Source organism: Balaenoptera musculus, chromosome 12 (genome assembly GCF_009873245.2).
Source record: "Balaenoptera musculus isolate JJ_BM4_2016_0621 chromosome 12, mBalMus1.pri.v3, whole genome shotgun sequence".
NCBI lineage: Eukaryota > Metazoa > Chordata > Mammalia > Artiodactyla > Balaenopteridae > Balaenoptera > Balaenoptera musculus.
Window position 1 is genome coordinate 5345507 of NC_045796.1, and position 25196 is coordinate 5370702.

Genomic DNA, 25196 nt, shown 5'->3' on the forward strand with positions numbered 1-25196 from the left:
CCCAGTCTTCAATGTTCAGTTAACAGAGGCTAATGAGCACCTACTATGATGTAGATACTCTGCTAACGAGTCCAACACACCAAAAAAGTGATATGAAACAGATCGAAGTACATTAGAGAAATTCCCAGAATCGTTACAGAAATTCAATATCGAAAAGATGTATCAGAACTGCTATACTTAGGTGGAGAGGCAAAGTCAAATTAGCGTCATTACTTCACGTGGGCAATAGAGCCTGCTTATCTTTTACAAAGTAAGCCCCTAGTTCAAATAGTATGCAAAAAAGGCCGTTTCACTGAAAAATCCGTGGGTCAAAATGTTAGAGACACAATAAGGGGAAAGAAATCTTGTCATGTATTTTTCTATTTCCCATTAATTACACTATGCAATATACTCTGATTTAATCACAATTCCTGGTTCAGCAGCAACAACTTAACACAGATAAAGCAAGGTAAGGCAGAGAAAAAGCATGAGGCATTTTATTTAATCAGAAAAGCTTAAAACACTCAAACACACACACTCACTGACAAACACATATATACAAAGCTCCAAACACTACATAAACTACATTTTATAAAGCTAACAAACACTTTTACCTTAGGGTAATACAGTCTGTCTTTTTTTGACAAGCTATAAACAGATTCATCTAAAAGCAGTGATGATCTCGGAAAAGAAAAGCCATGCCTACTAGAAAGCATTTATTCCTTTCTATGTGAAATACAGTATGATACAATTTGAAATATTATTTTTTATAGTAAGCTTAATAGAAATGACAAACTTTTGAAAGATTTCTATGATCCACAACTCAGGCTACATACTAGTATTAGTAATAAATAAATAATGATACTAGAGATAAATAATGATAGCAGATATAAAAATAAACATAAATAATGATAGTAGAGCCACATCATTATTTTATAGGAAAAAGAAAAGACCTCTAAAGTTGACTGTATTGTAGGTGGACTTTATCAAACTATATGGCTGGGGCAATAGAAGAAAGGATAACTACAAATTGTGAGCTTAAGAGAGTCTTATTCTATAGCAGAAGATGAAGAGTGAGAACCTGAAGACAGGGTCTAAAAATCTATTTGCTGTGAGAGGTATGCAAGAGGAGTAGGCAAAAATATACTATGACAGAAGCTGACACAGGGTGTAGTGGAAGACCAGATGAAGAAGTATGGGGACAGGATCACAAATCACTTTAAGGATCTGATGATAACCACGGACTGTCTAGAATACACACCATGGTATACAGACAAAATGTGGCGCACAATTGTAGGGGGTTAACCATGAGAACTAAACTCACCCATGAGTATCTGTGATAAAATCACTAATTCACCCCAAATGGTCTTGAAAGACTTGCAGTACAATGTCAATCTTCTACAGGGATTCTTTAAAGTAACCCATTTTTCACTAGGAGATATTCATTATATTTCTGAGCCATCAAGCACAGTCTAATGCCCTCAAAGGAGAGCAGAGGCAGAAAGCTACTTGGTCCTTAGAGCAATCTTAAGTCACCACTGCCAGTTTTCCTTATATTCAAACTATTTTTGGATATAATCATTATGGTGACACACCTGAGGCCCTTAATTTTGGTTGACTCCCACCTTAACTTTTTTTCTTTGTTGCTTCATAAGCTATCTAAAGGTATACCTTCATTATAAATAGTTGACTAAAACTTTGAACTAAATTAAGGCCAAGGAAAAACAAAGCAGGGAAGGCAGAAAGGTTGGTAATTTCTTCAAATGCCAGCTGGCAGCATCTGACCTCTCTGACGCACAAGAGCAGCAAAGGCAGTGAAGGCAGATCAGATTGTCTTTTGCACTATAATTTTTGTTGCAGATTGTTGAGACATTTATCAGTTTTCCTTGGTCGGAAAAAAATAATTAAGCTAATTAAGTATTTCGTTTTTTAAAAGACTTTTTCCCCCCCTGGGATTTGAATAACAGTTTCTATTTTATCTGTTTATAAAGAATTTAACCTTTCTTATCTCATTTAATCCTCTTGATAACTCTGTAAGGTACATAACACAAGTATTATCTCTTCCACTGGCTGCACTTTAGGGTAAAATTAAACAAAAGATAGGAATTTGGCCACCATGTGAATAAAGCACTTGAATACTTCTTATACTCAGCCATCCCCGTGAGAGTGAGAAAGCCATGTTCGCTTTAGTCACACTTGAAGAACCAAATAATAATAAATAAAATTTGGAATGTAAACAACACATTCCTTTAGGGATAAAAAATATTTTATCTCTGAAGTAAATTGCAAATACTCTCCTATTTCTTAAGTGGGAAGCTATCTATATAGCAATCTAAAAACCTCATTTTAAAGTAGGCATAAAATAAATCAGGGAAAGTTAAGTACAGCAGTTGACTGAACTTGCCTTAGAAAACTTTTCTTCTATAGCAGGACCAATTGTGAGTGGAACAGCTGTTGTGCTGGAGTACACCATACCTTAGAGGAAAGCAATCTAGGAAGTTCCTCTACTTAAGAGATTTGAACTTTATTAACTTTTACAGTAAACCAGTAACACCACTCTCCTTAAGCAAGCTGATTATGCATGGTCATTTTGGGTTTGGGCTCTTCCTGTATTCTTTGTGGCTGCTACGTTTACCCTGTATTTTGAGGCGTTTTATGAACAGTAAAAATCACACCGTATCCAATAATGAACCCATAAACGTTTAGCAACATAAAATTATCAATAGCAACAAAACTGAAAAGTGGTGAAAAAAACATAAATGCTGGAAAGCATTATAAGAAACCCAAGAGTTCTTTCTTCAAAGAGCAGATGGAACTTACTGTACGTCATAGATGACAGTCGTGTGCTGCGACCTCAAGTCTTGGCTGAATGTTTAAATGTACATAATGTCAACAGATGTGCTGGGAAGGGAACAGGTATGTTCAGGCTGCCAAGGAACTCCCTATAACTGATGAGTTCATCAAGGAAGGGAGGCACTGACTTCCCTGGCGGTTCAGTGGTTAAGACTCTGAGCTTCCGATGCAGGGGGCATGGGTTCCATCCCTGGTCAGGGAACTAAGATCCTATACGTGGCACGGCGCGGCCAAAAAAAAAAACAAAGAAAAGAAAAGAGGGAAAAAAAAAAAACAGGGAAGGGAGGCACCTGCCTCAATAGATTTCTTTCCAAATACACTAAACTGATCTATTTTGTAAAAGGTACCAATGATATACCACCAAGGAGTGAGAAAACAGTACCATCTTAAGCTACCAAGGACAGGATCATTAGTCTGTTTAGTAGGATATACCCAGGAACTGAAAGCAGAAAACACTGAAGTCACTGGGACTTACAAATTGACTTAGGTATTGTCTTTTCAAATCTAGGTGCTTCTGTGTTGCTTTAAAATTGTATTTTAAAATTACCCATAATCTACCGCTCTAGGAAAACAGCATTTTTATTTCCACGTAGGTTTTATTATGAATGGAATTTTTCCTTTAATATTTGTTATTCAATTTTATATCTTACTATGTTTATGAAATATTCTACCAACATTTTTTATATTATAGTCCTTGAAATTCTAAAACATTATATTCATTATATAAATGTTTACTGAAACACTATCTCTTGGACAGGTTTTAACTAACGAATAGTTTGCCCTCTTGGAAACTGGTGGTGGGCGGGGGGACTGGGGAAAGGAGCTGGAAGCAGAATATTAAGCAGTGAGAACAAACTGACAATAAGGACCTTCCAGAAACACACTGCAACGGTGCTGAACGAAGTTTGGGCTGGTGATGAACAGGGAGGGAAGACTTTGGGGTATCATTACACAATCATGTAACAATTTGAGACCTAAAGGATGAGTGAGAGTTAAAGAGGGGAGAAAGAATGAAGTTGGTTCTGAAAAAAAGAACATGTTCAAAAATTTAGAATCGAGAGTATGAAATAAATAATGAAGCTGTTAAGGTAATAATAGTTTGCAAGTCATGCTCAAGCAACTGGACGTACTTCTTGGAGTAATTAGAAGTCATTCAAGTGTTTTAACCTAAGGAGAATCATGATTAGATTTCTATTTTAGAAGCAACACCCTAGCTTCAATAAGGAGAATATTTGGAAAAATACAGCAAGATCATCAAGATTAAGAGGCAATTATAGGTTCCTAATCCAGGCAACACATAATGATATCTGAACTGAGGTAATTCCAGTGGGGATGGAGAGATAAGAATAGAAGTGAGAGATGGTTAGAGGGTAAAACCAACTGTATGTGTGTCAGGTGGTGTTTAATGGTTCCCTAGCGCTCAACACTAACCTTTTCTTTTATAAAGAATTCTGTTATAATAAAATAGATAACTAACAAGAACCTGCTGTATAAAAAAAATAAAATTCAAAAAGAAAAAAAGAAAACTGGTATAAATTGCTCTCCTGATGGGGGACTACTCCTTTTGAATAAATACCATGAAGATGAATTGCATTTATTTACTCCCCACTTCATTCCAGAAGATGCACACAACGTTAAACTATGTCCTAAAAAGGCTTTTCTAATGTACATGGTTACACAAAGGTATGGGTATTCATTTTATGGAACCTTCAATAACTTGGTTTTATTTCTTAGAAAATCTAAACAGAACAATTGCTAACCAAATGGGAATAATGCCACTGAGTTCCTTGAACAGTTCCTTCAAATTGGGCTTTTTCTCAGGCATTAGAGAGCTGTGATTTCCCCACTTTTTTTCCCATGAAAACTGACCATCTGCTAAGATTGTTACTAAAATATTGTAGTTCACTAAAAAGGTTATGTATATGGTAAACCTGATGATCACTTTTTCTGTGCCTGGCAGCATTCACCTGACAAGCTAGCCCAGTAACAACAAAGAAAGATTAGGGAGTACAAATGTTGCTTGTTTTGATTGCTTACTGCTTTTAGTACTTCCTTACTGCTTTTGTGTGTGTATATGTGTGTGTGTGTGTGTGCGTGCATGCGCACACACACGCATGTAAAATATATATGTATGTATCACATGTATGTACAATATATAGTTCTTAAAAGTTACTTGTACTTTTAGTTTTTTTTCTTTTTAGTATGGAAAATACCAGACATATATAAAATTAGTATACTCTTAAATATGTTAGATTCCATTAGCAGATTTTATATTTCAAATACTTCTAATTTACACAAATCAGTACCTAAAATTGGGTTCATGTAAAAGATGTATGCTTTATAACGAAATTGCTGTAATGCATTTCTTTAATTTAGGAATACCCAAAAAGGACTGAGTGGTTCAAATACATTTTAATTGGCTTGTAACCATAGTCATGATCAAATCTAAGAAGCACTGCTTTACTTGGTTTTTAAACTACAGAAGTATTTCTTCTTCTCAACAAGCTCTAGTGCTTCAGTTTTGTATGATTATTTTGAGGGATGGCACAATTCTTACCACTGGTATTAATATACAGACAGAAAATGGTATTTTTTCTAACATGAGTTTTCATGGTAAGAAATGAAAATAGAAAGCAATGAATTAGAGAATAATATACATACAGGCAAGCCACTATTGGTAAAAATTTGATTGACGTTCCATAGGCAAGGAGCTTTATGTTGGGATGGTTGATGCTTTAAATATTTGATATAAATACTTAAGGAATAATTTGCTAATTGTAAAAAGGCAATGGCTCTGGTTCCAGAGTTAGAAGTAAATCAACTCTGGATCTGTCCTGTTATAATTTGGGTCTATAGTACCAGATTTATAGCTTTTTCAAAAATCTTTTGATTATTGAAATTCTCACAGGAAAAAATAACTTTGTTATTGCAAGTTTGAAATTCTCCTAATTTCCCATGAAAAATCTTTTATAAATCAGAAGTTTTTTTTATAACCAAAGTTTTGACTGTTTATTATTTGGAGCACACCTCTTCGTTTGCTGCAGAACAGACTAGACTGCATACCTTAATTTCAAAAAACAACTATATTATTAGGTTCCTAGTATCTATAATACTAATAAATATTTGTTCAATGAACATAAGCAGATGCTTAACACACCTGTCAAAACAGTAATGTGTTAGAGATTAAAAAAGAATAGAACTTTTTCTTTAAGAGGTTATGAATAACAAAGTGAAACACTACTACTATTGCATATTAATATGTACTTGTTTAAAAAACCTGACAAGTACTGTGTAGTGTTTTTAGGGAAAAAGTTTCCTATTTGCTGGTCTTTCACTGGAAGTTTTAAATCGTTCAAAGCCCTGGAGTATTTAAGAGAAAACTTTCTTGTGGTTTTTCCTGAGCCTTTTCCCCTCTTAGTTTCTACTATGAAACCTACTATCCACTTCCTCCACATCCAATCCAGAGGTCACTATAATACACCAAATAAACAAAGAGTGTTCTGGGACCTTTAAGTTATTTAATATGGGGGGGACTATAACTGGGTAAAGGAGAAACAACATGAAACAAAGTTATGTACACACCAGCTGGAATGAGCTATGAATGCCATGCTAAACAGTTTTCATTTTTACCATGCGGTGACAGAAAGCCACTGCAAACATGTAACAGGGAGTGTGATGGTGCTTCTATATATTAAAAAGAGAGCTCTGTGGAATCTAAAAAACAAAATAAGTGAACAAGCATAACAAAACAGAAAGAGAGTTACAGATACTGAGAACAAACAGGTAACGCAGTGGCAGAAAGAAAGAGGTGAGGGCGATAAAGAGGTACAAACTTTGAGCTGCAAAATAAATGACTCCCAGGTATGAAATGTACAGTATGGGGAATACAGTCAATAACTATGTAATGTCTTTGTGTGGTGACAGAAGGTAACTAGACTTATCGTGGTGAATATTTCGAAATGTATAGAAATATCAAATCATGATGTTGTGTAACAGGAACTAATATAAGATGGTAGGTCAATTATACTTCAAAAAACAAACTCATGGAAAAAGAGATCAGATTTGTGGTTATCAGAGGTGGGGTGTAGGGGAAGAGGGAATTGGATGAAGGCAATCAAAAGGTACAAACTTCCTGCTATAAGATAAATAAGTACTAGGGATGTAATGTACAACATGAAAAATATAATTAATACTGCTGTATGTTATATATGAAAATTCTTAAAAGAGAAAATCCTAAAAGTTCTTCATCACAAGGAAATATATTTTCCTATTTATTTAATTCTGTATCCGTATGAGACAATGGGTGTTCACTAAACTTATTGTGATAATCATTTCATGATGTAAGTCAAATCATTATGTGTACATCTTACAGTGCTGTATGTCAATTATATCTCAACAAAACTGAAAGAAGAAAAGGACAGGAGAAAAAAAGAGAGTGAGCTCTAGCTGCAACTAGGAGGGAGTACCAGTGGATCTAGCCCAACAGTGAAAACAGAAAAGGTAAGAGTCACGTGCTATTAAGAGGCAGAAGCCGAACCTGATGAGAAAGTACGTGGAAAGGAGTGGGGCCTGGGAGTAAGCAGAGGTGGAATGAAGGACATATGACTTCCAGGCAACTAATGTCATCCACAGAGAGAACACAATGTAGAAATCACTGTATGAGGAGGACAGGGAAGGATGTGATTTTAGTTTTGGAAATGTTATGTTTGAGATGCCTATACGTCATCCATGGGGAGGTGGTGAAAAGACTGGTGATCTGGAGTTCAAGATTAAAAGCATAATAAAAAATGATCACTATGGCAGTCGTCCTTGGAGGTATGGTTACTGATGAGACTGCCCAAGAAGAAAAAATTAGAGAGATCACTCCGGGAAGTATCCACCTTTAGTGAGAGCATGACATTTCTGAAGAACAAGCATCAAGTGATCAAATAAGTAATTGGGAAACTCATTAGTTTTGTCCTATTCTCATTTATATTACTAAATCTGAATCTGTGTATTGAAGTCTTGGTTTCTAGCCTGGTAAATAGCAGTTTCTCAGTAGAAGTTTGTGAAGTGAACTGCTTCTGACAGTCACTAAGTGCATCTTTTAATTTCTACAAGTATGTTATAATTCCACAGGTGCTAAATTTAGTAATCAAGGTATTTTATTTAAACAGATCATATTGCCATCATTCACAGTATTCATCAAATAATACCACAAAGTAAGCGAATTCATGAATCTGCTAACTTGCTCGGAGATATTATAATCTACAAAGAAGTTTAGCAAAAATACTGATGCCATGACAGTTTAATGGCATAACTTTAAAAACAAATCAATTTATATTTAATTTATACATTAAAGATTATTTTTTCTCCACAAAGGCATTAAAGGTTAAAAGAATAAAAAACAAAACACATCTACTTATATAATCCTGCAATATAGGCTTCAGAGTAATTCCCATAAAGGAGAACTCTTGTTATTAGTAAGTATCACTTCTGAAATTAAATGTTCAAAATTCAGCTATCAAAAATACAGAAGAAAATTCAAGCCACGAGATGAGCTACCAAGTTAAGTCTCCCTGAGGCAGTCTTAGTACGAAAATGCTCACCTGAGTCATTAATGTACTGCTAAAATCTCATAGTGGCAGTTAATCTGAATTCTACTTATAAATGTAACACTAAAACATTTGAAATGTCAAGAAAAATTGAGTATAAGGGTCAAAAAATAAGAGCAAGGTAAATAAAATAAGGGGCATTTGGTTTTCTTAACTTTTTTGTCAATCCAATTTCAAAGTACACTAATACAAAGTGAATGGATTACGAATGTTTCACCTACATAGAAGGAACATGATGCTGCTTACCAACCATCAGAAGGGCACGCAAACAAATTACAGGGACGCATGAAAATAACTGAACTGAAGAAGACACACTGAGAAATCACCCACCTACTTTTCTATTAAATAACTTGAATTCTTTAATAAAAATATTTATATTTTAAATTAATTTTAGAGATTTGTGTAGAATACCATACACTTAATAGGGAAATAGAGAAAAAACTAAACTGCATTATCCCAGCCAGTGAGCAGCATATTTAATCATGGAGCAGAAACATTAATATTTAAGAATAAACAGGTACAAGCAAGTATAAAATGTTATGTAACAAATTCAACATGCAAATTCTGAGGGATGCATGGAATACAAGATTAAAATGGAAGGACTTCCTATATAAACAGCAAAAATATTTCTTCAGGAATAAACATACGTTGCCCTATTATTCTAAGCCCAGATCCCCTGTTTTATGTTTGCAACACCTCACATTCCGAGTTGTAAGCCATCTACACTGCCGACCTCCACAACATTTTGTATTTAGAAAAGCTACCCCTCAATGAATCCTTATACGAACAAAAAGGAAGCTGTTTCTCAAAGCCTTTATTTATGAGAACTTGTAGATAAGACATATTTTATTATTATCACCAAGAAACTTCATTCAACTGAAGCTTCAAGTTTGGGGAAAAGCCCCTCTGATCGTTTTAAAAAGCCTGACCCACCTCCAGACAACATTATGGCTGAACGGGAGTAAAGAGAGCTCATAGAGCTGCTCAGTGATTTACAAAATTTTGGTTTGATAGTGATTGAAGTCTTAAAATCTACACTTTGTCACACTTTCTTAATTTAATCTGTTTGTATGGATTGCTATCTATCCAAAGATACAATGCTTTTAATTATTTGTGAAAATTCTAGTTGGAACAATGTTCCTGTGACTGGCCTAATGCAGAATAAACGACACAGCTACAATTCTGGTGGGGTATACAAAGAAACTGATGTAAAATCGAATTAAATTGTCCCACTCTGGAAGAAAAAATTAATCAGCACATTTCAATTTCTGCAAATACTCTTCTCTCTCATCATGTTTATCAAGCAGTACACACCCACTCCCATCAGAGTACCTTACACTTAGCATATAACATGCTAATGCCATTTTGATTCCAGGAGTTCTGGACTTCTATGATGGTCTTTGTATTCTAAATTTAAATGTGATTTTTAGAAAGTCTTCCCTGTCATTGGGTCTAGTTTTATTGATTTATTAAGGTTCAACAATAATCTTAGAAATACAGAATTCGAATCAGACTACTACTTTGATAATTATACCTTAAGCAGTAAAGATTAATACATAAAAATTTATTTATTGTACTTTAAAAATATTTATTTTATACTTTCTCATCGGAATTGAACAATCATTCTGCATACCTGCATCTCCTTGTGAAACATTTTTGAAAGATTCATCTACATTTACAGGCTACTAAGGTTAGCAACAACCAATTTTTCACTTTCCTTACAAAACTTTAATCTAGTGACTTGAAAATGTTAACAGACTTCCCCCCAAAGAACTTATTCATTGCATGAGAATAGTTTACAGTCTCAAAATTTTAAATACTTAAATTTCACTAAGTGTTTTTTCTGGAGGGCGCATATAAACCACCAATGCAAGAACTATTATTATTACTGATATCTTGAGGACGAATGAGGTTATACAAGCATAAGTGATGTTCATCACCGGAGGCATTTACGGCAGCATTTTCTCACTAAAAAGTCATTCCACTAAAACCCAGTTCTTTTGAGAGACAGGGAAAGCCGAAGCTCTCTCTGCAAGTATTTACATGCAACCTGAATAATCCAGTTTACGAGTACAAGTACCTTACTTGTTTTCCAAAAAGCTTTAAATGTTCATCACTGTGAGACAAATAGGACAAGTGTAAGATATATATTTATTATGTGCACTAAGCAAAATTAAAGTTAATCTTAGGTTAATGTTTATTAAAACAATCACTTTAATAGCATTATTTGAAGATACACTTAATTTAGGAAGGCAAATTTATGTCTAGAGTTGGCACTTTTTCTCCTCCAGAGATCTGGAAGAATACATCTTTTCTTAAATGTGCTTACTGTACTATTTTTAGTGAAAAAGACAAGGCACAGTAATCGGGTCATCTGCATGGAAGCATGGATCAGCTTATTCACATAAAGAATTTAAGAAGCTATCAGCCTTCTACACAGTCCTGCCTATATGAGAGGAAGCAAGGACAGGCTGCTTTCAAACCTGTAATTTATGAGTTTATTCAAACCCGCCAAATTGCTTAACGTAAACGCCACTCACATTTAAAAATTCCCTTGGCAACTCATTTAGTTTGGCAGACAGGAAGACCCAAATTCAATCCTTTTATCCTGTAGCTAAACCATTACAATGGTAATTCTGCTCTGACACTCTGAAGAGACTGCTAATTACTGTACTCTGGGTCCCTAGACAGATCTCCCATTCAGATTAAAATAGTTGTGCAAGGCAGAAAACGGTAGCAACATCCTCTTTACACGAGAGAGATGCTCTCTCACATTATAGCTCTATCAAGGGGCAAGTGCATTACAGCTAGACGTCTTTTAATGTATCTTTTAATACCTTACCTTCTTTCCCAATAACATGAAAAGGAGGGAAATCATACCACAGATTTCAATTACTGATCCCTTGGTCAAGAACTAAATGCAGGGCCATCAGTTCATTAACAATCCAGTTTAAAACTTGAACTCCAAGATGAGACTACACTGTCTCCAGAGTCATTACCTCTCTTCCTATCTTACTCTTTAATTCTTTTCATTTATTTTCTGGTGATAATTAATACACAGTTACCTATGAGTCAAACGGTGATAGCACCAGAAGAAACAAATCTCTGGGAAACATGAAAAACAAACTTAATAAAAAAATTTTTTTGGGAAGGACCCTTCACTTTTCACTACTCTCCCAAATAAGGATGACATTGACTATAGTTTTTTTAAAAAGTGAATTCAAGTTACTTTTTTTTAATAATCTTTTTCAAATTTCATAATATTCCTGAAATAACTGGCAACAACTTTAAATTTCAAAATCCTCAGCTGGAAATTCCTCAGAATCTACTAGATCAATTACTTAGGTTAATATTACTGAGCTCTATGTTTATAAATGCTTTCATAAAGAGATCAGCTATATATTCAAAACCAACTCATGTTCAACTCCTCAAATACCTATAAACAAACTTAAAGAGGCCAAAAAAAAAAAAAAAAAAAAAAAAAAGGACACGCTTATACCCCCCATAAAGTAAGAAAGTGAAACAAACACTTTATGAACTGTCTGGGACTAGTGGCATCTTGTGTACCAAAGCTGGTTTAAATTATGAGACAGTGTAAACTTCAACTGCCTGAAATCACTTAATTTCTCTAATACAGGCTATGGTGACTCATTTCAGCTTTTCAGTTTAGTATTCCATCTCCCCAACAGAAATCTTTTACCCCCATTCTTATTGAAAGAAAGGAAAAATTATAGTGAGAAAGAAGACATTTGAGCATATATCCCTCACTTCTACTTTCCCAGTCTTCATATCAGTAATATTCCCCAAATTCTACTGTTCTAGTGTTTTTTATGTCCCTTCAGAGAGGATTAGAAAAGATCACAGGATATGTATCCATATGTCTTAGCTAATGATGAAACAGTATTCTTTTCCAACAAAACAGAATGAGAATTAATTGAAAGAGGGATGGCACCTGATCCCCGAGACGGGAGATGGACTCCCCCAGTGAGTGAGTGAGGGGGGGTGGGGGGCCGGAGAGACGTGTATACACGTTATTTTTTAAAGTAACATTAAGTGGTTTACAATTTTCTTATTTATTATGCCGCTGTAAGCAAAAAGGTATATTGGTGAGATCATGGACTAGCAATTAGGGTGCCTTTTGCAGTTAGGGACAGAATCACTTTCTTTTGGCATGGTGTCTCCTGTGACCAGGAATGAGCTTGTAACTGGCATGGCCAATGATGTAGCTGAGGTAATCAATCCATATAACATAAAGAAAAAGAGGAGAAATGAGGGAACATGTGTCTTGCACTTTCACATAACTAAAATAATAACTTTTACCTTTACAAAGTCCTTCCAAGTAAGCAACAATAACCCAATTTTACAAATAAGGAAATAAAAGTTCTGAGTTTAAGTGACAGTCCCTGACCATGCATGATTTGTGCAATCCTACTGCATTTGTTACCCACTTTAATGACTTGAAATGCACAACTCTCCACCTCTAAAATGCATATACACTAATCCCCTCTGTCTCTAGGAACTTTATATCTTGAAGTTCCAGCTCAAGTCTCACCCACCTATGTGAAATCTTCTCCCCTAAATACCCCAGTCCACCGTGACATCTTCCTGTAAACCTCTATAACATCTTCTTTAACACTGATTGCCACCTATATACTGCTTGTTACTATCGCTTTAGAAAATGTGTGGCATTAATAATTGGCATTTGGGGGGGAGGGGGAGACAGAGCCTTCAAAATTAAAACAAGGGGAAAGTTGCCATTACATAAAATGAAGAGTGAAATCTTTTAATGATGCCAAACTGTTCATATAGGTTGTGTAAGCTATACATACATATACACACATGTACACATGTGCACACATCAAATTAGTCTGCCATTTCAGTACCTTCAAGGAGAACACGCTAGTATGCATAAATATTATTACAATGAATGAATGGAGATCTTTCCACATCTCTTTTAGTAATTAACAAAAATAGGGGGAAAATGGGTAAGGATAGAAGACCTGAACATTTTCAACCACCTTCATCTAAATGACATTTATAAAACACATACCCAACTACTGCAGAATACATGTGCTTTTAAGTGTAAAAGGGATATTCACCAAAACAGACAATATGATGCAATATAAAAAAGTCCTAATTAGATGCAAAGAGAATGAAATCTTATAGAAAACATTTTCTGAGAAGAACAGAATTAAGTTAGAAATCAGTCACAATAAGATAAATTTAAAAGTCCCAAATATTTGGAAAGATTTGGAAATAACCCATAGGTCAAAGAAGAAATCATGAAAAAAATTAGAAAATATTGTGAAGTGAATGGTAATAAAAATACAGTATAATATTATATTTGAGATGAAGGCAAAGCATTATTCAGAGAGAAAATTTTTAGTATAAACAAAAGGCCTCAGAAGTGTGAAAGAAAGGTCTTAAGTCACGAATCTTCCACCTTTAAGAAGCTGCGAAAATAAAGTTAAACCCTAATAAAGTAGAAAGAATATATAAAAGCAGAAATCAATGAAACAGAAAAGGAACAAATAGAGAAAAATCAACAAAACCAAAAACTGGTATGTAGCAGTAAAAGATGATTAAAATTAATGAATGAAAGCAAGGACACTACTACAGATCCTACATACCTTAAAAAGATAAAAAGGGAATATTATGATCAACTTCATGATAAAAAAGTTTAACTTAGATGACAAAGACAAATTCTTTGAAATATACAAAAAAAGAAAGAAAAAAATCTAAGTTCTATATTTATAAATGAAATGGGATTTGTAATTAAAAGCCTTCCCAAAAAACCACAAGACAAAGGCACAGATTAGAATATTTGTCCAATAAAGGATTTATTCCCAATATATACGAAGAACTGTTTTAATAGTAAAAAAAAAAAAGAAAAGCCAATAAAGAATGATAGAAAGATTTAAAGATACTTCATCAAAGAAGATATATGATTTCTCAAGCAGCACATGAAAAGATGCTCCACATCATTTGTATTCAGAGAAATAAAAATTAAAACTTCAACAGGTGAAAGGATAAACAAACTGTGGCTTATGTATTCAAATGGAATACTAATTATCAATAAAAAAGAACAACCCACTGACACATGTAACAGCATGGATGAACCTCAAAAAAGCCATGCCACATGAAAGACAGGCACAAAAAATGAAATCTAGAAAAGGCAAACTGATCTAAAATAGGTAAATTCATAAAACCAGAGAGTAGAATGGTGGTTGCCAGGTGCTGGGGGAAGGGAGGGGCGGTAGGGAAAATGGGGTGATGTCCATAAAAGGGTACAAACTCTCAGCTATGAGATGAGTAAGTTCTGGGGGTCTAAGGTACAGCATGGTGGTTACAGTTAAGAACACTGTACACTTGAAGTTTACTAAGAGAGTAGATCGTACAAATAAAAAAACAGTAACTATGTGGGATGATGGATGTGTTAACTTGATTGTGATAATCATTTCACAATGTATATATGTATATCAGATCATCACATTGTACACCTTAAAAAAAAAGCACTTGTATATCCTAAATATAAACTATTTTTATTTGTCAATCTTATACCAATAAAGCTGGGGGAAAAAAATAAAGTTTTTAGATCATAATAGAAAAAAAGGCAAAACTAACCCCAGTAGTTGCCTGGGGGCATGGGGGGGTAGTTAATTGATAGCAAAGGGGTAAGAGAAAAAACTTTTTGGCATGATGGAAATCTTGACTGTGGAAGTGGCTGTAAGTGTATACAGTTGTCAAGGGCCAAACTGTACATTTCAAATGAATGAGTTTTTATTTTATGTGTAAAAAAAAAGGAAAAATTCCTCAAGAAGCACCTCTTCTTCCTTCATGTCTTCAAAATGACTATTCTTCAGCATTAAAAAGACAGCTCATATGTATTTAAATCATGAGTTTCCAGATTATTTCTCAAACAGTTATCTCTATAACGCTAGATGTGAATACACTCTCAGAAAAAAAATTCTGATGGTCAATTAAATTTGGAAATGGTTTCTACCAGAGGTTCACAATAATTACTAGCCTATTAAAGGCTTCCTTTACCCCAAATACCTATGAAAAGTATTTCATGAAATACAGTTAGGGAAATGTCATTGCCTAAATATTAAAGATCTTGCCTTAAATAATTTTCTGTACCCCTCGTGTTCTAAACTACAGCCAACCTGGAATAAGTATTTGTTAATCTGAACAGAATACTAGAATAGCTACACTTGGATAGCCAACAGGCATCTCAAATTTACTAGATCCAAAACTGAGTTCCAAGTAATCTCTTCAAAATCTGTTCCTAACATATCCTTCATCAAGGTAACAGCAATTATATGCTTCCAGTTGTTCAGGCTAAAAATCTTGGTGTCATCCTTGATGCCTTGCTTTCTAACATCCCACAGACAATCCATTAGCAAAACCTGCCAGTTTCACTTTAAAAATATGCTCACAATCAGACCACGACTCACCGCTATGGCTACACTGGCCCAACCCATCATCACCTCTCACCTGAATTAATGCAATAGCCCAGGAATTGGTAAACTTTTTCTGTACTGAGCCAGACAGTAAATGGCTTTTCTGGGCACATGGTCTCTGCGGCAGTTACTCCACTCACCGCTGGAGCGCAGAAGCAGCCACAGAGAACACGTAAATGAATAAGCATAAGCACGGCTGTGTTTCAATAAAGCTTGTCAGACGATGCAATTTGATTTCATATAATTTTCACATTTCATGATGTATTCTTCTTCTCCAAATATTATTCTTCTGATTTTTTTCCCCAGCCATTAAAAAATGTAAAAACCATTCTTAGCTCATGGGCTATTCAAACACAGGTGGGAGGCTGGATTTGGCCCATGGGCCATTATTTGCGGACTCCTACAAGAGCTTCCTTTCTTTCACCTTGTGTTCTTTATTCTGTTTTAAACAGAGCAGGCCAGCAATCCTTATAGAATATTAATCAGATCATGTCATTCCCCTCTCCTTAAGCACTCCAATGGTTTCACCCATTCTAGACTAAAAACTGAAGTCCTTAAAGTGGTTAACAAGGGCCTGCACAATAACTAATCAATTGTCCTAATATGTACATGAGAGTATTAAGACCAGATTAATTGAAAGCAGGTTTAGATACTCTGTTACAAAAGGCAAAAGAAATGGGAATTTAGAGCATATTATAGTATCAGTGTAGCAAGAATAAAGGAAACGAAAACATCTGATGACAGAATTGGCAAATGAGTAAATTAATATACAAGCTCTCTGTACGGATCAAATCTATGTTAAAGTGATTAGAATATACAAAGATAAGAAGTCATAATTTCCCAAAATTCTATATATTTGTAAGCACATTAGGTAAAAGCTAAGCAAAGACCGTAAGAAGTTCAGCCAAGAAATTTAACAGCCCAGTTTATTTTGAAGGGCTCACAGGAAAAGTGTGAGAATTATGATGTGAATAAGAACAAGCATTAAAATGTCATCTGAAGAAAGTTTTCTAATTATAATAAACCAGTTCAACACACATGTCTAAAAGCCAAAGGTTTAGATATATAAAATTAGTAATTAAATAATCTACTAAAAAATACCATTTGTCTAATTATGAAATAATTCATCATAGGGTTATATTAAATTAGTAACTGCATCACAGAAGTTTAATTAAAGAAACAAAAATTTATAGAAAAGCATATAGCAGCACATTGCAATTCGGCCTAATAACAAACAAAAATGATCAACATATCCTGTCTTAAATATTTAGCTAAAATTAGGAAATAGTCTATATTGTAAAACTCCATAAGAATCATAAAAGTTATAGTTTTTCCACCCAATTAACTTTTAGAACAAAGCAGTTACATAAAACCAGAAATCACAAATGCAGAATCACAAATCCCTAATAATTCCAAGTAACACTAATTTCCTTATAGGGTTCACTTAAAATAAGAAGGCTATTACCGTATCATATCTTGACATGATTGTTTCTTCCTATATAACCTTTGCTTAATGTTCTACCTATATACTCAGTAAAATTCTACCAGTTTGAGGATTTCTCCATAATCTTTTTAGGAGGAATCATGTTTTTTCACTCATTTCCTTATATTGCATCCTAGTACTTCAAAAGTCTTTCTCCCATTTATAAGCTAACTTGGAGAGAACCAATACATATAATACATGTGAAATTTTACTTTATACTTATATGAAGCCATCAAAAGTCCTAAAATTAATTATTTCATAAACATTTTCCTTCTCTGACTTTAAAATTTTTACAACTACCCATACTTTGTTTACAATTAAGAGCCATTTCTTCAGTATACAATAAGGAATTTCAGAGCAGATCACTCGTACTAACTTATGAGAGAATGAACTGAATGGGTTAAGACTAAAAGTGAAAAGACAGGTTATTTTAACTGGGTTGGCAAGAATACATGTCTTCAAGAAACACTTTGGAGATGGACTTATCAATTACCTCAGCAGTTGGTTTCTGTCAAGGATGACCTAAGTCTCCAAAGATGAGCAAAATCAGGGCACTGCTCAATAGTCCTTTTCTATCAGTGAGTACGATTTGATTTTCACAAAATGTTTCACTGTACTTATGAGAGTATATTGAAGATCTCAAGAATGTGAGGAGGTATGGTTCAGATTTATGGAAATGAGATTAAACAACTGATTAACTGTACCTACAATGAAAAGGATATTTTTAGTAGATACTTGATGGTAACAGATTTAGATGTGCCAGACTAGTTATACTATATGTAACTAAAGAAATGACTCTTCTCTAGTTATGCATGGTTTATTCTGTCATTTAAGAAACAAGAGATTAAAATAAACGGATTACTGAAATCAAAGAAACATCTGAAATAAAAATGGTATTATCCAGGGTAAACAAGTTCGTTAGGTAAAACATTACGACTCTACAAATGAATGAAGTGTGATCATCTCAAAATCCCTATTACTTTTGCAGTGAAATTAGAAAATGCTAAGGTTTCTCTGAGTTCCTGTGCTTGCTGGAAAAATGGGGGGAAAAGAACTTACTTTGTAAGGTTGTTTTGAAACCCCAATTTGAATTTAAAAAGTGTGAACTCTAAACATTAAGTTATGTGTGGTGTTATGTAAACTGATGGAGACACATTCAAATCACCAAAATTATTAGAAAAATTAGAATCATGTCACAAGGAGTACAGGTACAACCTTTACCGAGATTTATTAGCCTTATCTCCAGATGTAAAATACAAAATGGAATATTTATTACATTTAATTATAAAATTTTAAATCAAGCACAAAGTATACCAACTCCCCTCCACACCCCCAGGTCCCTTAAGCCAGGATTAGATCTTTTGCTATATAACATTAAACATAATAGGCACAAAAACATTAAACTACACACAACTCTCTTTCTACCTCTTTCCAAAGAAGAACTTATTCTACATGGGTAGGTAAGAAACATTTATACTGAAATAACACAAAGGTAATCCCATACTTGAGCTATAAATTCATTCTGTAAATGATATGTAAACTGAATCATATTCCCCACAGAAACAATATGAACTAGGGATTGTGTACCTGTTCAAAATGTGACCATAAAGATTTAGAATTTTTGTTACAAAAAGCTAATATAAAAACTCATCTAATATAAATATTTTTAAGACCCATGAGAATTATTGTATTCACATTTTTGTGATTAAAGATTAAAAACTTTAGTAACACCCAGGGTCTCAGGGTTTGAGACTCTGTTGAGAAACAGGTATTTTCAGATAACATTGGCAGGACTACAAATTGGTACAAATTTTCTGGAAGGCAACTTAGAAATTTTAATATAAGTACTAAAATTTAAAATGCCCTTTTTATATGGAGTGGAGGATAAGATCACTGAAGATGAAGCAATATAAAAGAACTGAGAGGCCAAGAGTACTGAAAGGATCGTTTACATAAATCATGAAATCTTAGGGGAAAAAATTTGAACTCCTTTTTCTGTTGTCCCATTCTTTCTTGAACTTGAGTTAATCAGGCTTTTAAATCCACCATCCAAAAATCTGTTTGGCAAGGTCACCAATGACTACTACTTGCTAAATCCAATGGTTAACTCCCCATTCTTATCTCAACTGAACAATCTTCAGCAACAAACTTCTCTTGGCTTCCAGGACTCCACACTCCTGGTTTTTCTCCAGCCTCAGTGACTCCTCTCCTTGGGGTCTTTTCAAGTCACCCTCCAAAATTCCTTTTGGTGTCTTATCTACAACCCCTAAGTATGAACTTCAATAGTTTTTATTATCTTAGAAATATTAAGTGAGTTAAAAGTGTGAAAAGTGCTCAGAATGGTGCTTGGTACATTAGTAAAAGTTAGCTCTTATTTTTCTAAAAGAAAATCTTACCGTATTATGGGAAAATTTCACTAGGAAACATTAACCTTTCTGTGGTAAACAATGATATATGCCAGGAGAGTACGTGGAACCCACAGACAACTCAAATAATGTGCTCCCACTAACACAGCTCACCCAACATAAGTATTAATTTGTACAGACTTCTGTACACCCATTACTTGCTTGCAATGAGAAACTGATCCAAAAAAAGAGAGAAAGCTTTCATCACCCTACTTACTGATGATGCACCTACATTCCTACCCTATAATAGAGTGATGCAAAGGTAATAATACTTTTGAAAAAACAGGCCACTAATTGAGTTTGCTCCCCTCACAACATTCCCTTCACAAAAAATAAACAGGGAACAGATTTTCCCATTTAAGGATTGGAGCAACGTCTATGTTTGTCTATTATTCTATAGTAAATGATTTGGAAATTATCACTTACTGCAGGTACCAGTAATTTCTTCACCTCCTCAACGGCTCTCTTCAGTTTGATCTCTGCTCTGTTTTGAGCATCTTCCACAGTGATCAGTACATGTAAATCTTCATTGAGATGCTCCCAATTAGGCTTGCCTCGATTTTGCTCCTCCTAAAAAATTTACAAAGCATACTATTACAAATTTTTCTTTTCAAAGAGAGAGCACATCTTTCATAATAATAACCTGTTGCAATTATTAAGCTACGCTTGCATTGTTTTGCTATGACATTATAAACCTTTTAAATTCTTTTCTTGGCAAAAAGCCTGAGTGTGAGACTACTGGGTATTGATAGCTAGTACAACAAATATTTGTTGAGCACCTACTATGTACCAAGCATGGAGCCAGATACTAAGAGTATAAGAGTGAACAAGGCAATCACAACCCCTGTAGTGCTCTTATGTACTAAGAAACTTATGTATAGTGTCATCCTCAGGTTATCATGAAAAGCGTGTTATTATTCCTATATTTTACTTATGAGTAACTACAAGGTCATCGAGGTTAATTTAAGCAAGTCACCTGTCAAGGTCAACTGACGAACACCTTGCCAATTTAGGAACTGAACCAATATTTTCATTCTAAAATTCACCGATTTTTCCATTTCGTTACAACTACTTTTAATAACATCGGCTGAATTCAAGATTAGGAAAAGTATTTTGCCAACAGACATTACTGTATAAGACAAATGCCATTTGTTTTAAGCATTTCAAGTAGTAATTATAGAGCCATTTCATTATAAAAATAATCACAGCAAGGAATAAATGTGAGAATAGTCTTAACTGTATTTCTATCAGACCTTACTTTGAAAACAGTGAACTGTACAGTTACTCTTTAACCATACCATCTTAAATACTAGTTTTAGTAGAGAACATCTACGTTTCATTTCCTTGGTGTCTTCAAATGACTTAGTGAGCCCCAGGCTGAAAACACTGCCAAGCTATAGGGAGGTTTAGCAGTAGAGTTGGCCATACTTCCCTTTCACCTAACATATAATAATTTCAGAACCATTTCTTGCTTTAAGCTTTAGAGATAATACACAAATATATTTATAAATATTTCATAAATATGATTCTTTAAAAATTAAAAACACGAATATAAATTTATAAATAAATATAAGAATGGTATAAATAAATGCATTTGGCTCAGTGCCAGGTACCATACATAAACAATAAACAATACCTGTTGTTGAACTTTCATCTTTAAAGATTACTATTTACTGAACTGTGAGACTCCATCAAAGAAAATAAAACTGGTATAAAAAAACAGCTTTCTACTACAACTCACATGTTTGCAGAGGCCATGCTAGGAAAAAATCTATGGAACTCAGCCAACAGGGATAGAAATAAGTTCTTAAAGTATATGCTTCTGCCTCTATTTTCTGTTAATATCATTAGTATGAAAATGCACCCAAATGTTGTGAGGGGAAACGAGAAACAAAACAAAGCACACCAACCTATGGTAGGCCATCTATGTGTTCCCAAGGAGTAAACTCAGAGATACCACAGTATGCTCACAGGGGTACCATGGGGTACTTGAAATTTCAAGGGAAACAGCAATAGCTGATGTCTGTCAGATACCATGCAAACTTCTAGCTCAAAATACTGGACTTTATCAATATTAGATCACACTACATTCCTTGTGATAATGTCTTATCTTTGCGATGCTAGGTTTTCAGTGGTGCTGTAATAAAAAGCCAAGTCCATGCAAAAATCAATGTGGAACAGGAAAACAGGGTGGTAGTGTCCAATCTGATTCCCAGGTTTGAGAATGTGAACAGTGCCCAAGAGAAAAACAAATCCCATTAATAAATAATGTGGCTATTTATAAATAAAATAAAATAAAAATTTTTTCAGTTTAAGTTGTTTTGATAAACTAAGTTGTTTGGAAGTAACTATTTAATAATAAGAAGAAAAACTATGAAGTATTTCTTTTCACCTAGGGGACACCATGAAAAACTGACAGACCCGAGGAGTCAATGAGTCAAGAAACTGGGAATGTCAGGGTTATCTGTGTGCCGAATATAAAATGTGTAGATATACCTCTACTGTGCAAATAAAAACTAATTTTAAAATCCAGATTTTAATTTTTATGTTGAAAACTGCTGACGATATTTTCTCATTAAAATTTGTATTTTATCAATTTTTATAGATAAATTTAATAAAGTTCCGTGTGTGTGTGTGTGTGTATGTTTATATATTAATGAACCTATAAGTGTCTCTACATCCGTACAAATAAGGGACTTCTGCTTCAGGCCAAGATAAAGTAACATGAACAAGACTCTCTTGCCTGAAACAACCAAAAAAAAAAAAAAAAAGGCAAAACAAAAGAAACATCAGTCCTCAAGCCTCTGGACCTCAGGCAATAGGACAGTGAGGCTGAGAGATGGGAAATCAATGAAGTAAGACCCATTACTGTCCCAGCACCCTGGCTTGGGAATCTCTAGGCTGCAGCCCTGGGAACGGTGCCAGGCTGCCTCTCTGAGTTGAGACGACTAAGCTTAGCGTCTCGGGAGACCAAAGCAGCTAGAGCTCACCAAAAAGATTACTGGAAAGAGCTGCACAGAAAGAGAACTCTGGAGATCTGCACAAAGTTGACTCAAGTATTCAACTGAACACTGATCAGCACGTATGTGGGAAGAAATACCAGAGGCCAAAGAAAGAACTAGCCAAAGGATTCAAGGTAAAAGTGCCAGGTTCTCACACAGAGCCAGATGGGAAAGACTTCATGATATACAGACACTGGGTAAAGTGCACAGAGGTCTTGCCTCAGTAGTGGAAAATAATTAGTCAGTAGTCTGAACACTGTTCCAAATACTGCCTAAATAAATCTTAAAAGCAAGATCTAAAAGGATCAAACTGTTTCCAATTTAACTGTGTCCCAGAACAAAGCCCAAGAATAACTACAGGAATGTCCCCCCAACAAGGTAAAATTCACACTATCTGGCATCTAATCAGAAATTAACAGGCAGGGACTTCCCTGGCAGTCCAGTGGTTAAGACTTTGCCTTCCAGTGCCGGGGGTGAGGGTTCAATCCCTGGTTGGGGAGCTAAGATCCCACATTCCTCGGGGCCAAAAAAACAAAACATAAAACAGAAGCAATATTGTAACAAATTCAATAAGACTTTAAAAATGGTCCTCATCAAAAAAAAAAAAAAAAAAATCTTAAAAAAAAAATTAACAGGCAAAGGAGGAGAAAAATGAAACATATATAAGAAGAAAAATCAATCAATTGAAACCAACCTAGAACTGACACAGATGTTATAATTAGTAGATAAAGACACTAAAAACCATGTGTTTGTGATATTATTAATGCATACAGATACTAATACAAGGACAACTGAGGAACATTTATAATCCAAAATATTTTAGAAAGGCCTAAGAATGAAAATTAAAATCCTAAGTGACTTGCCACAGAAATTTTTATACGTGGGGAAGACAAAAGTCAGAGGATTTAAAAAGGAAGGGATATTATTTGCATGATAGGAACAAAGAATAAAGCTGCAGTATAATTTGAATTGTGCTTTATTGGAGGAATAAATTTTTGAGTTGTACAACACCTTGGTAAATGATACTCTTAATAAATTCATCAACTTAGGTGCCTGTTAAAAATACAAAAACAAAAGAAAATTATACCTACCCTAATGTTTGCTTCAAAACAAATAGTTTTGCTTATGGTTTCAAAAACACTTATAGACAAAAAAGGTAAAACTAATGTAGTCATGTACTTTCACTCCTTCCTAAAATTCTTCTAAAACACTGTACAGTTTAAAATGCACAAACTCATAAGGAAGAAGAAAATGGGAAAGGAAACAATTTGGAAACTAGAAAGCAGATGGCTAAGTAGTCAGGGACTTAACTAACCCAGGCAAGAAGAAACCAACTTATACTTAGAGCCTCCATAAAGGCTTAGGAAATTGGCAGCAGTAAAAGTCGGGGGTAAGGGTGGGGCTAAGACTGGAAAACTGAAGGGAGAGCTGAATCTCCGCATCCCCTATCCTTAAATAGCTGGCTATCTAGCACTCCCTAATTTCTAGCAAAAGACTAGAAATGTATTCCTAAAGAGTTCCACTTTCTAGAAATGGGTTTTGATGGGCAGCTGACAGGATCATTTACACAGTGAAGGCTGAGGTATCCAGTCTTTTCCCCCACTCCACACCCAGAATGGGGACAGCCAGCCCACATACTGGGGGCAAGAAACTGGAAGACCTTTCTCTGGAAGGTCTGGCCAACCCAACAACAGGAAACCACCTGAAGAAAGCAATCACTGGGCAGTGAGAAGAAAAACTCAAAAAGACTCAGAGAGTTAAGAGAAGATACTGCATCCTTGAAACAAGTAAAAAATGCTATGAAAAGAATTCAAAACATAAAAAGGAACTCTTGAAACTTAAATATGATAGTAAAAATAAAAAACATGATAGAGGGGTTTGAAGATAAAAACTGAATTCTCCCTCCAAGTAGCAGCAAAGACAGAGATGGAAAACGGCAGAGAAAGAGTATAAAAATTACAGAACTAGTCCAAGAGGTCCAAAAACTGAATTACTGATGTCTCACCAAGAAAAAGGAAGCAGACGGGAGAAAAATCATCAACATGTTACATACTTTTAAAACAAAACTGAATGATAAGAGCTTCCAAATGGAAAGGGCCCAATGAGTTCTCACACAATGAAAGAGTGAGATGAAAACTAAAAAAGTCAACTAGTAGCAAGGTAAGCACAAAATGCAGCAATAGAGAATAAATACCTAAAGCATCTCTTCAAGAGTAAGAAGTGACGGTGGGTGGTGCTGGCTGTTAGCAGGGAAGAGGATGTTTTCTACATCAGGCTCTACAGAATTACATATTTTTAATCTATGAGCATATTAAACTTCATTTTAAAAACGGTTTTAAGATCACTCCACTCAGAAGCCACTTTTATACAACTGTGGTCCATTCTAACTCAGGAAGAGTTAATGCCTTTAACAGTGA

General features: G+C 34.6%; 1 protein-coding gene across 7 annotated transcripts in view; it reads right to left on the reverse strand.

Moving 5' to 3' along the window:
* QKI (QKI, KH domain containing RNA binding) overlaps positions 1-25196 on the reverse strand; it is a 140177-nt gene that overhangs the window by 20705 nt on the left and 94276 nt on the right. For all 7 annotated transcript variants that reach the window (XR_005022136.1, XM_036871122.1, XM_036871120.1 and 4 more), the window contains exon 4: positions 20204-20347. Coding sequence is in view for 6 of the 7 variants with exons in the window: in XM_036871122.1 (XP_036727017.1) it covers positions 20204-20347 (144 nt within the window). In the remaining variant the exon portion in view is untranslated. The remainder of the gene's footprint in view (positions 1-20203; positions 20348-25196) is intronic.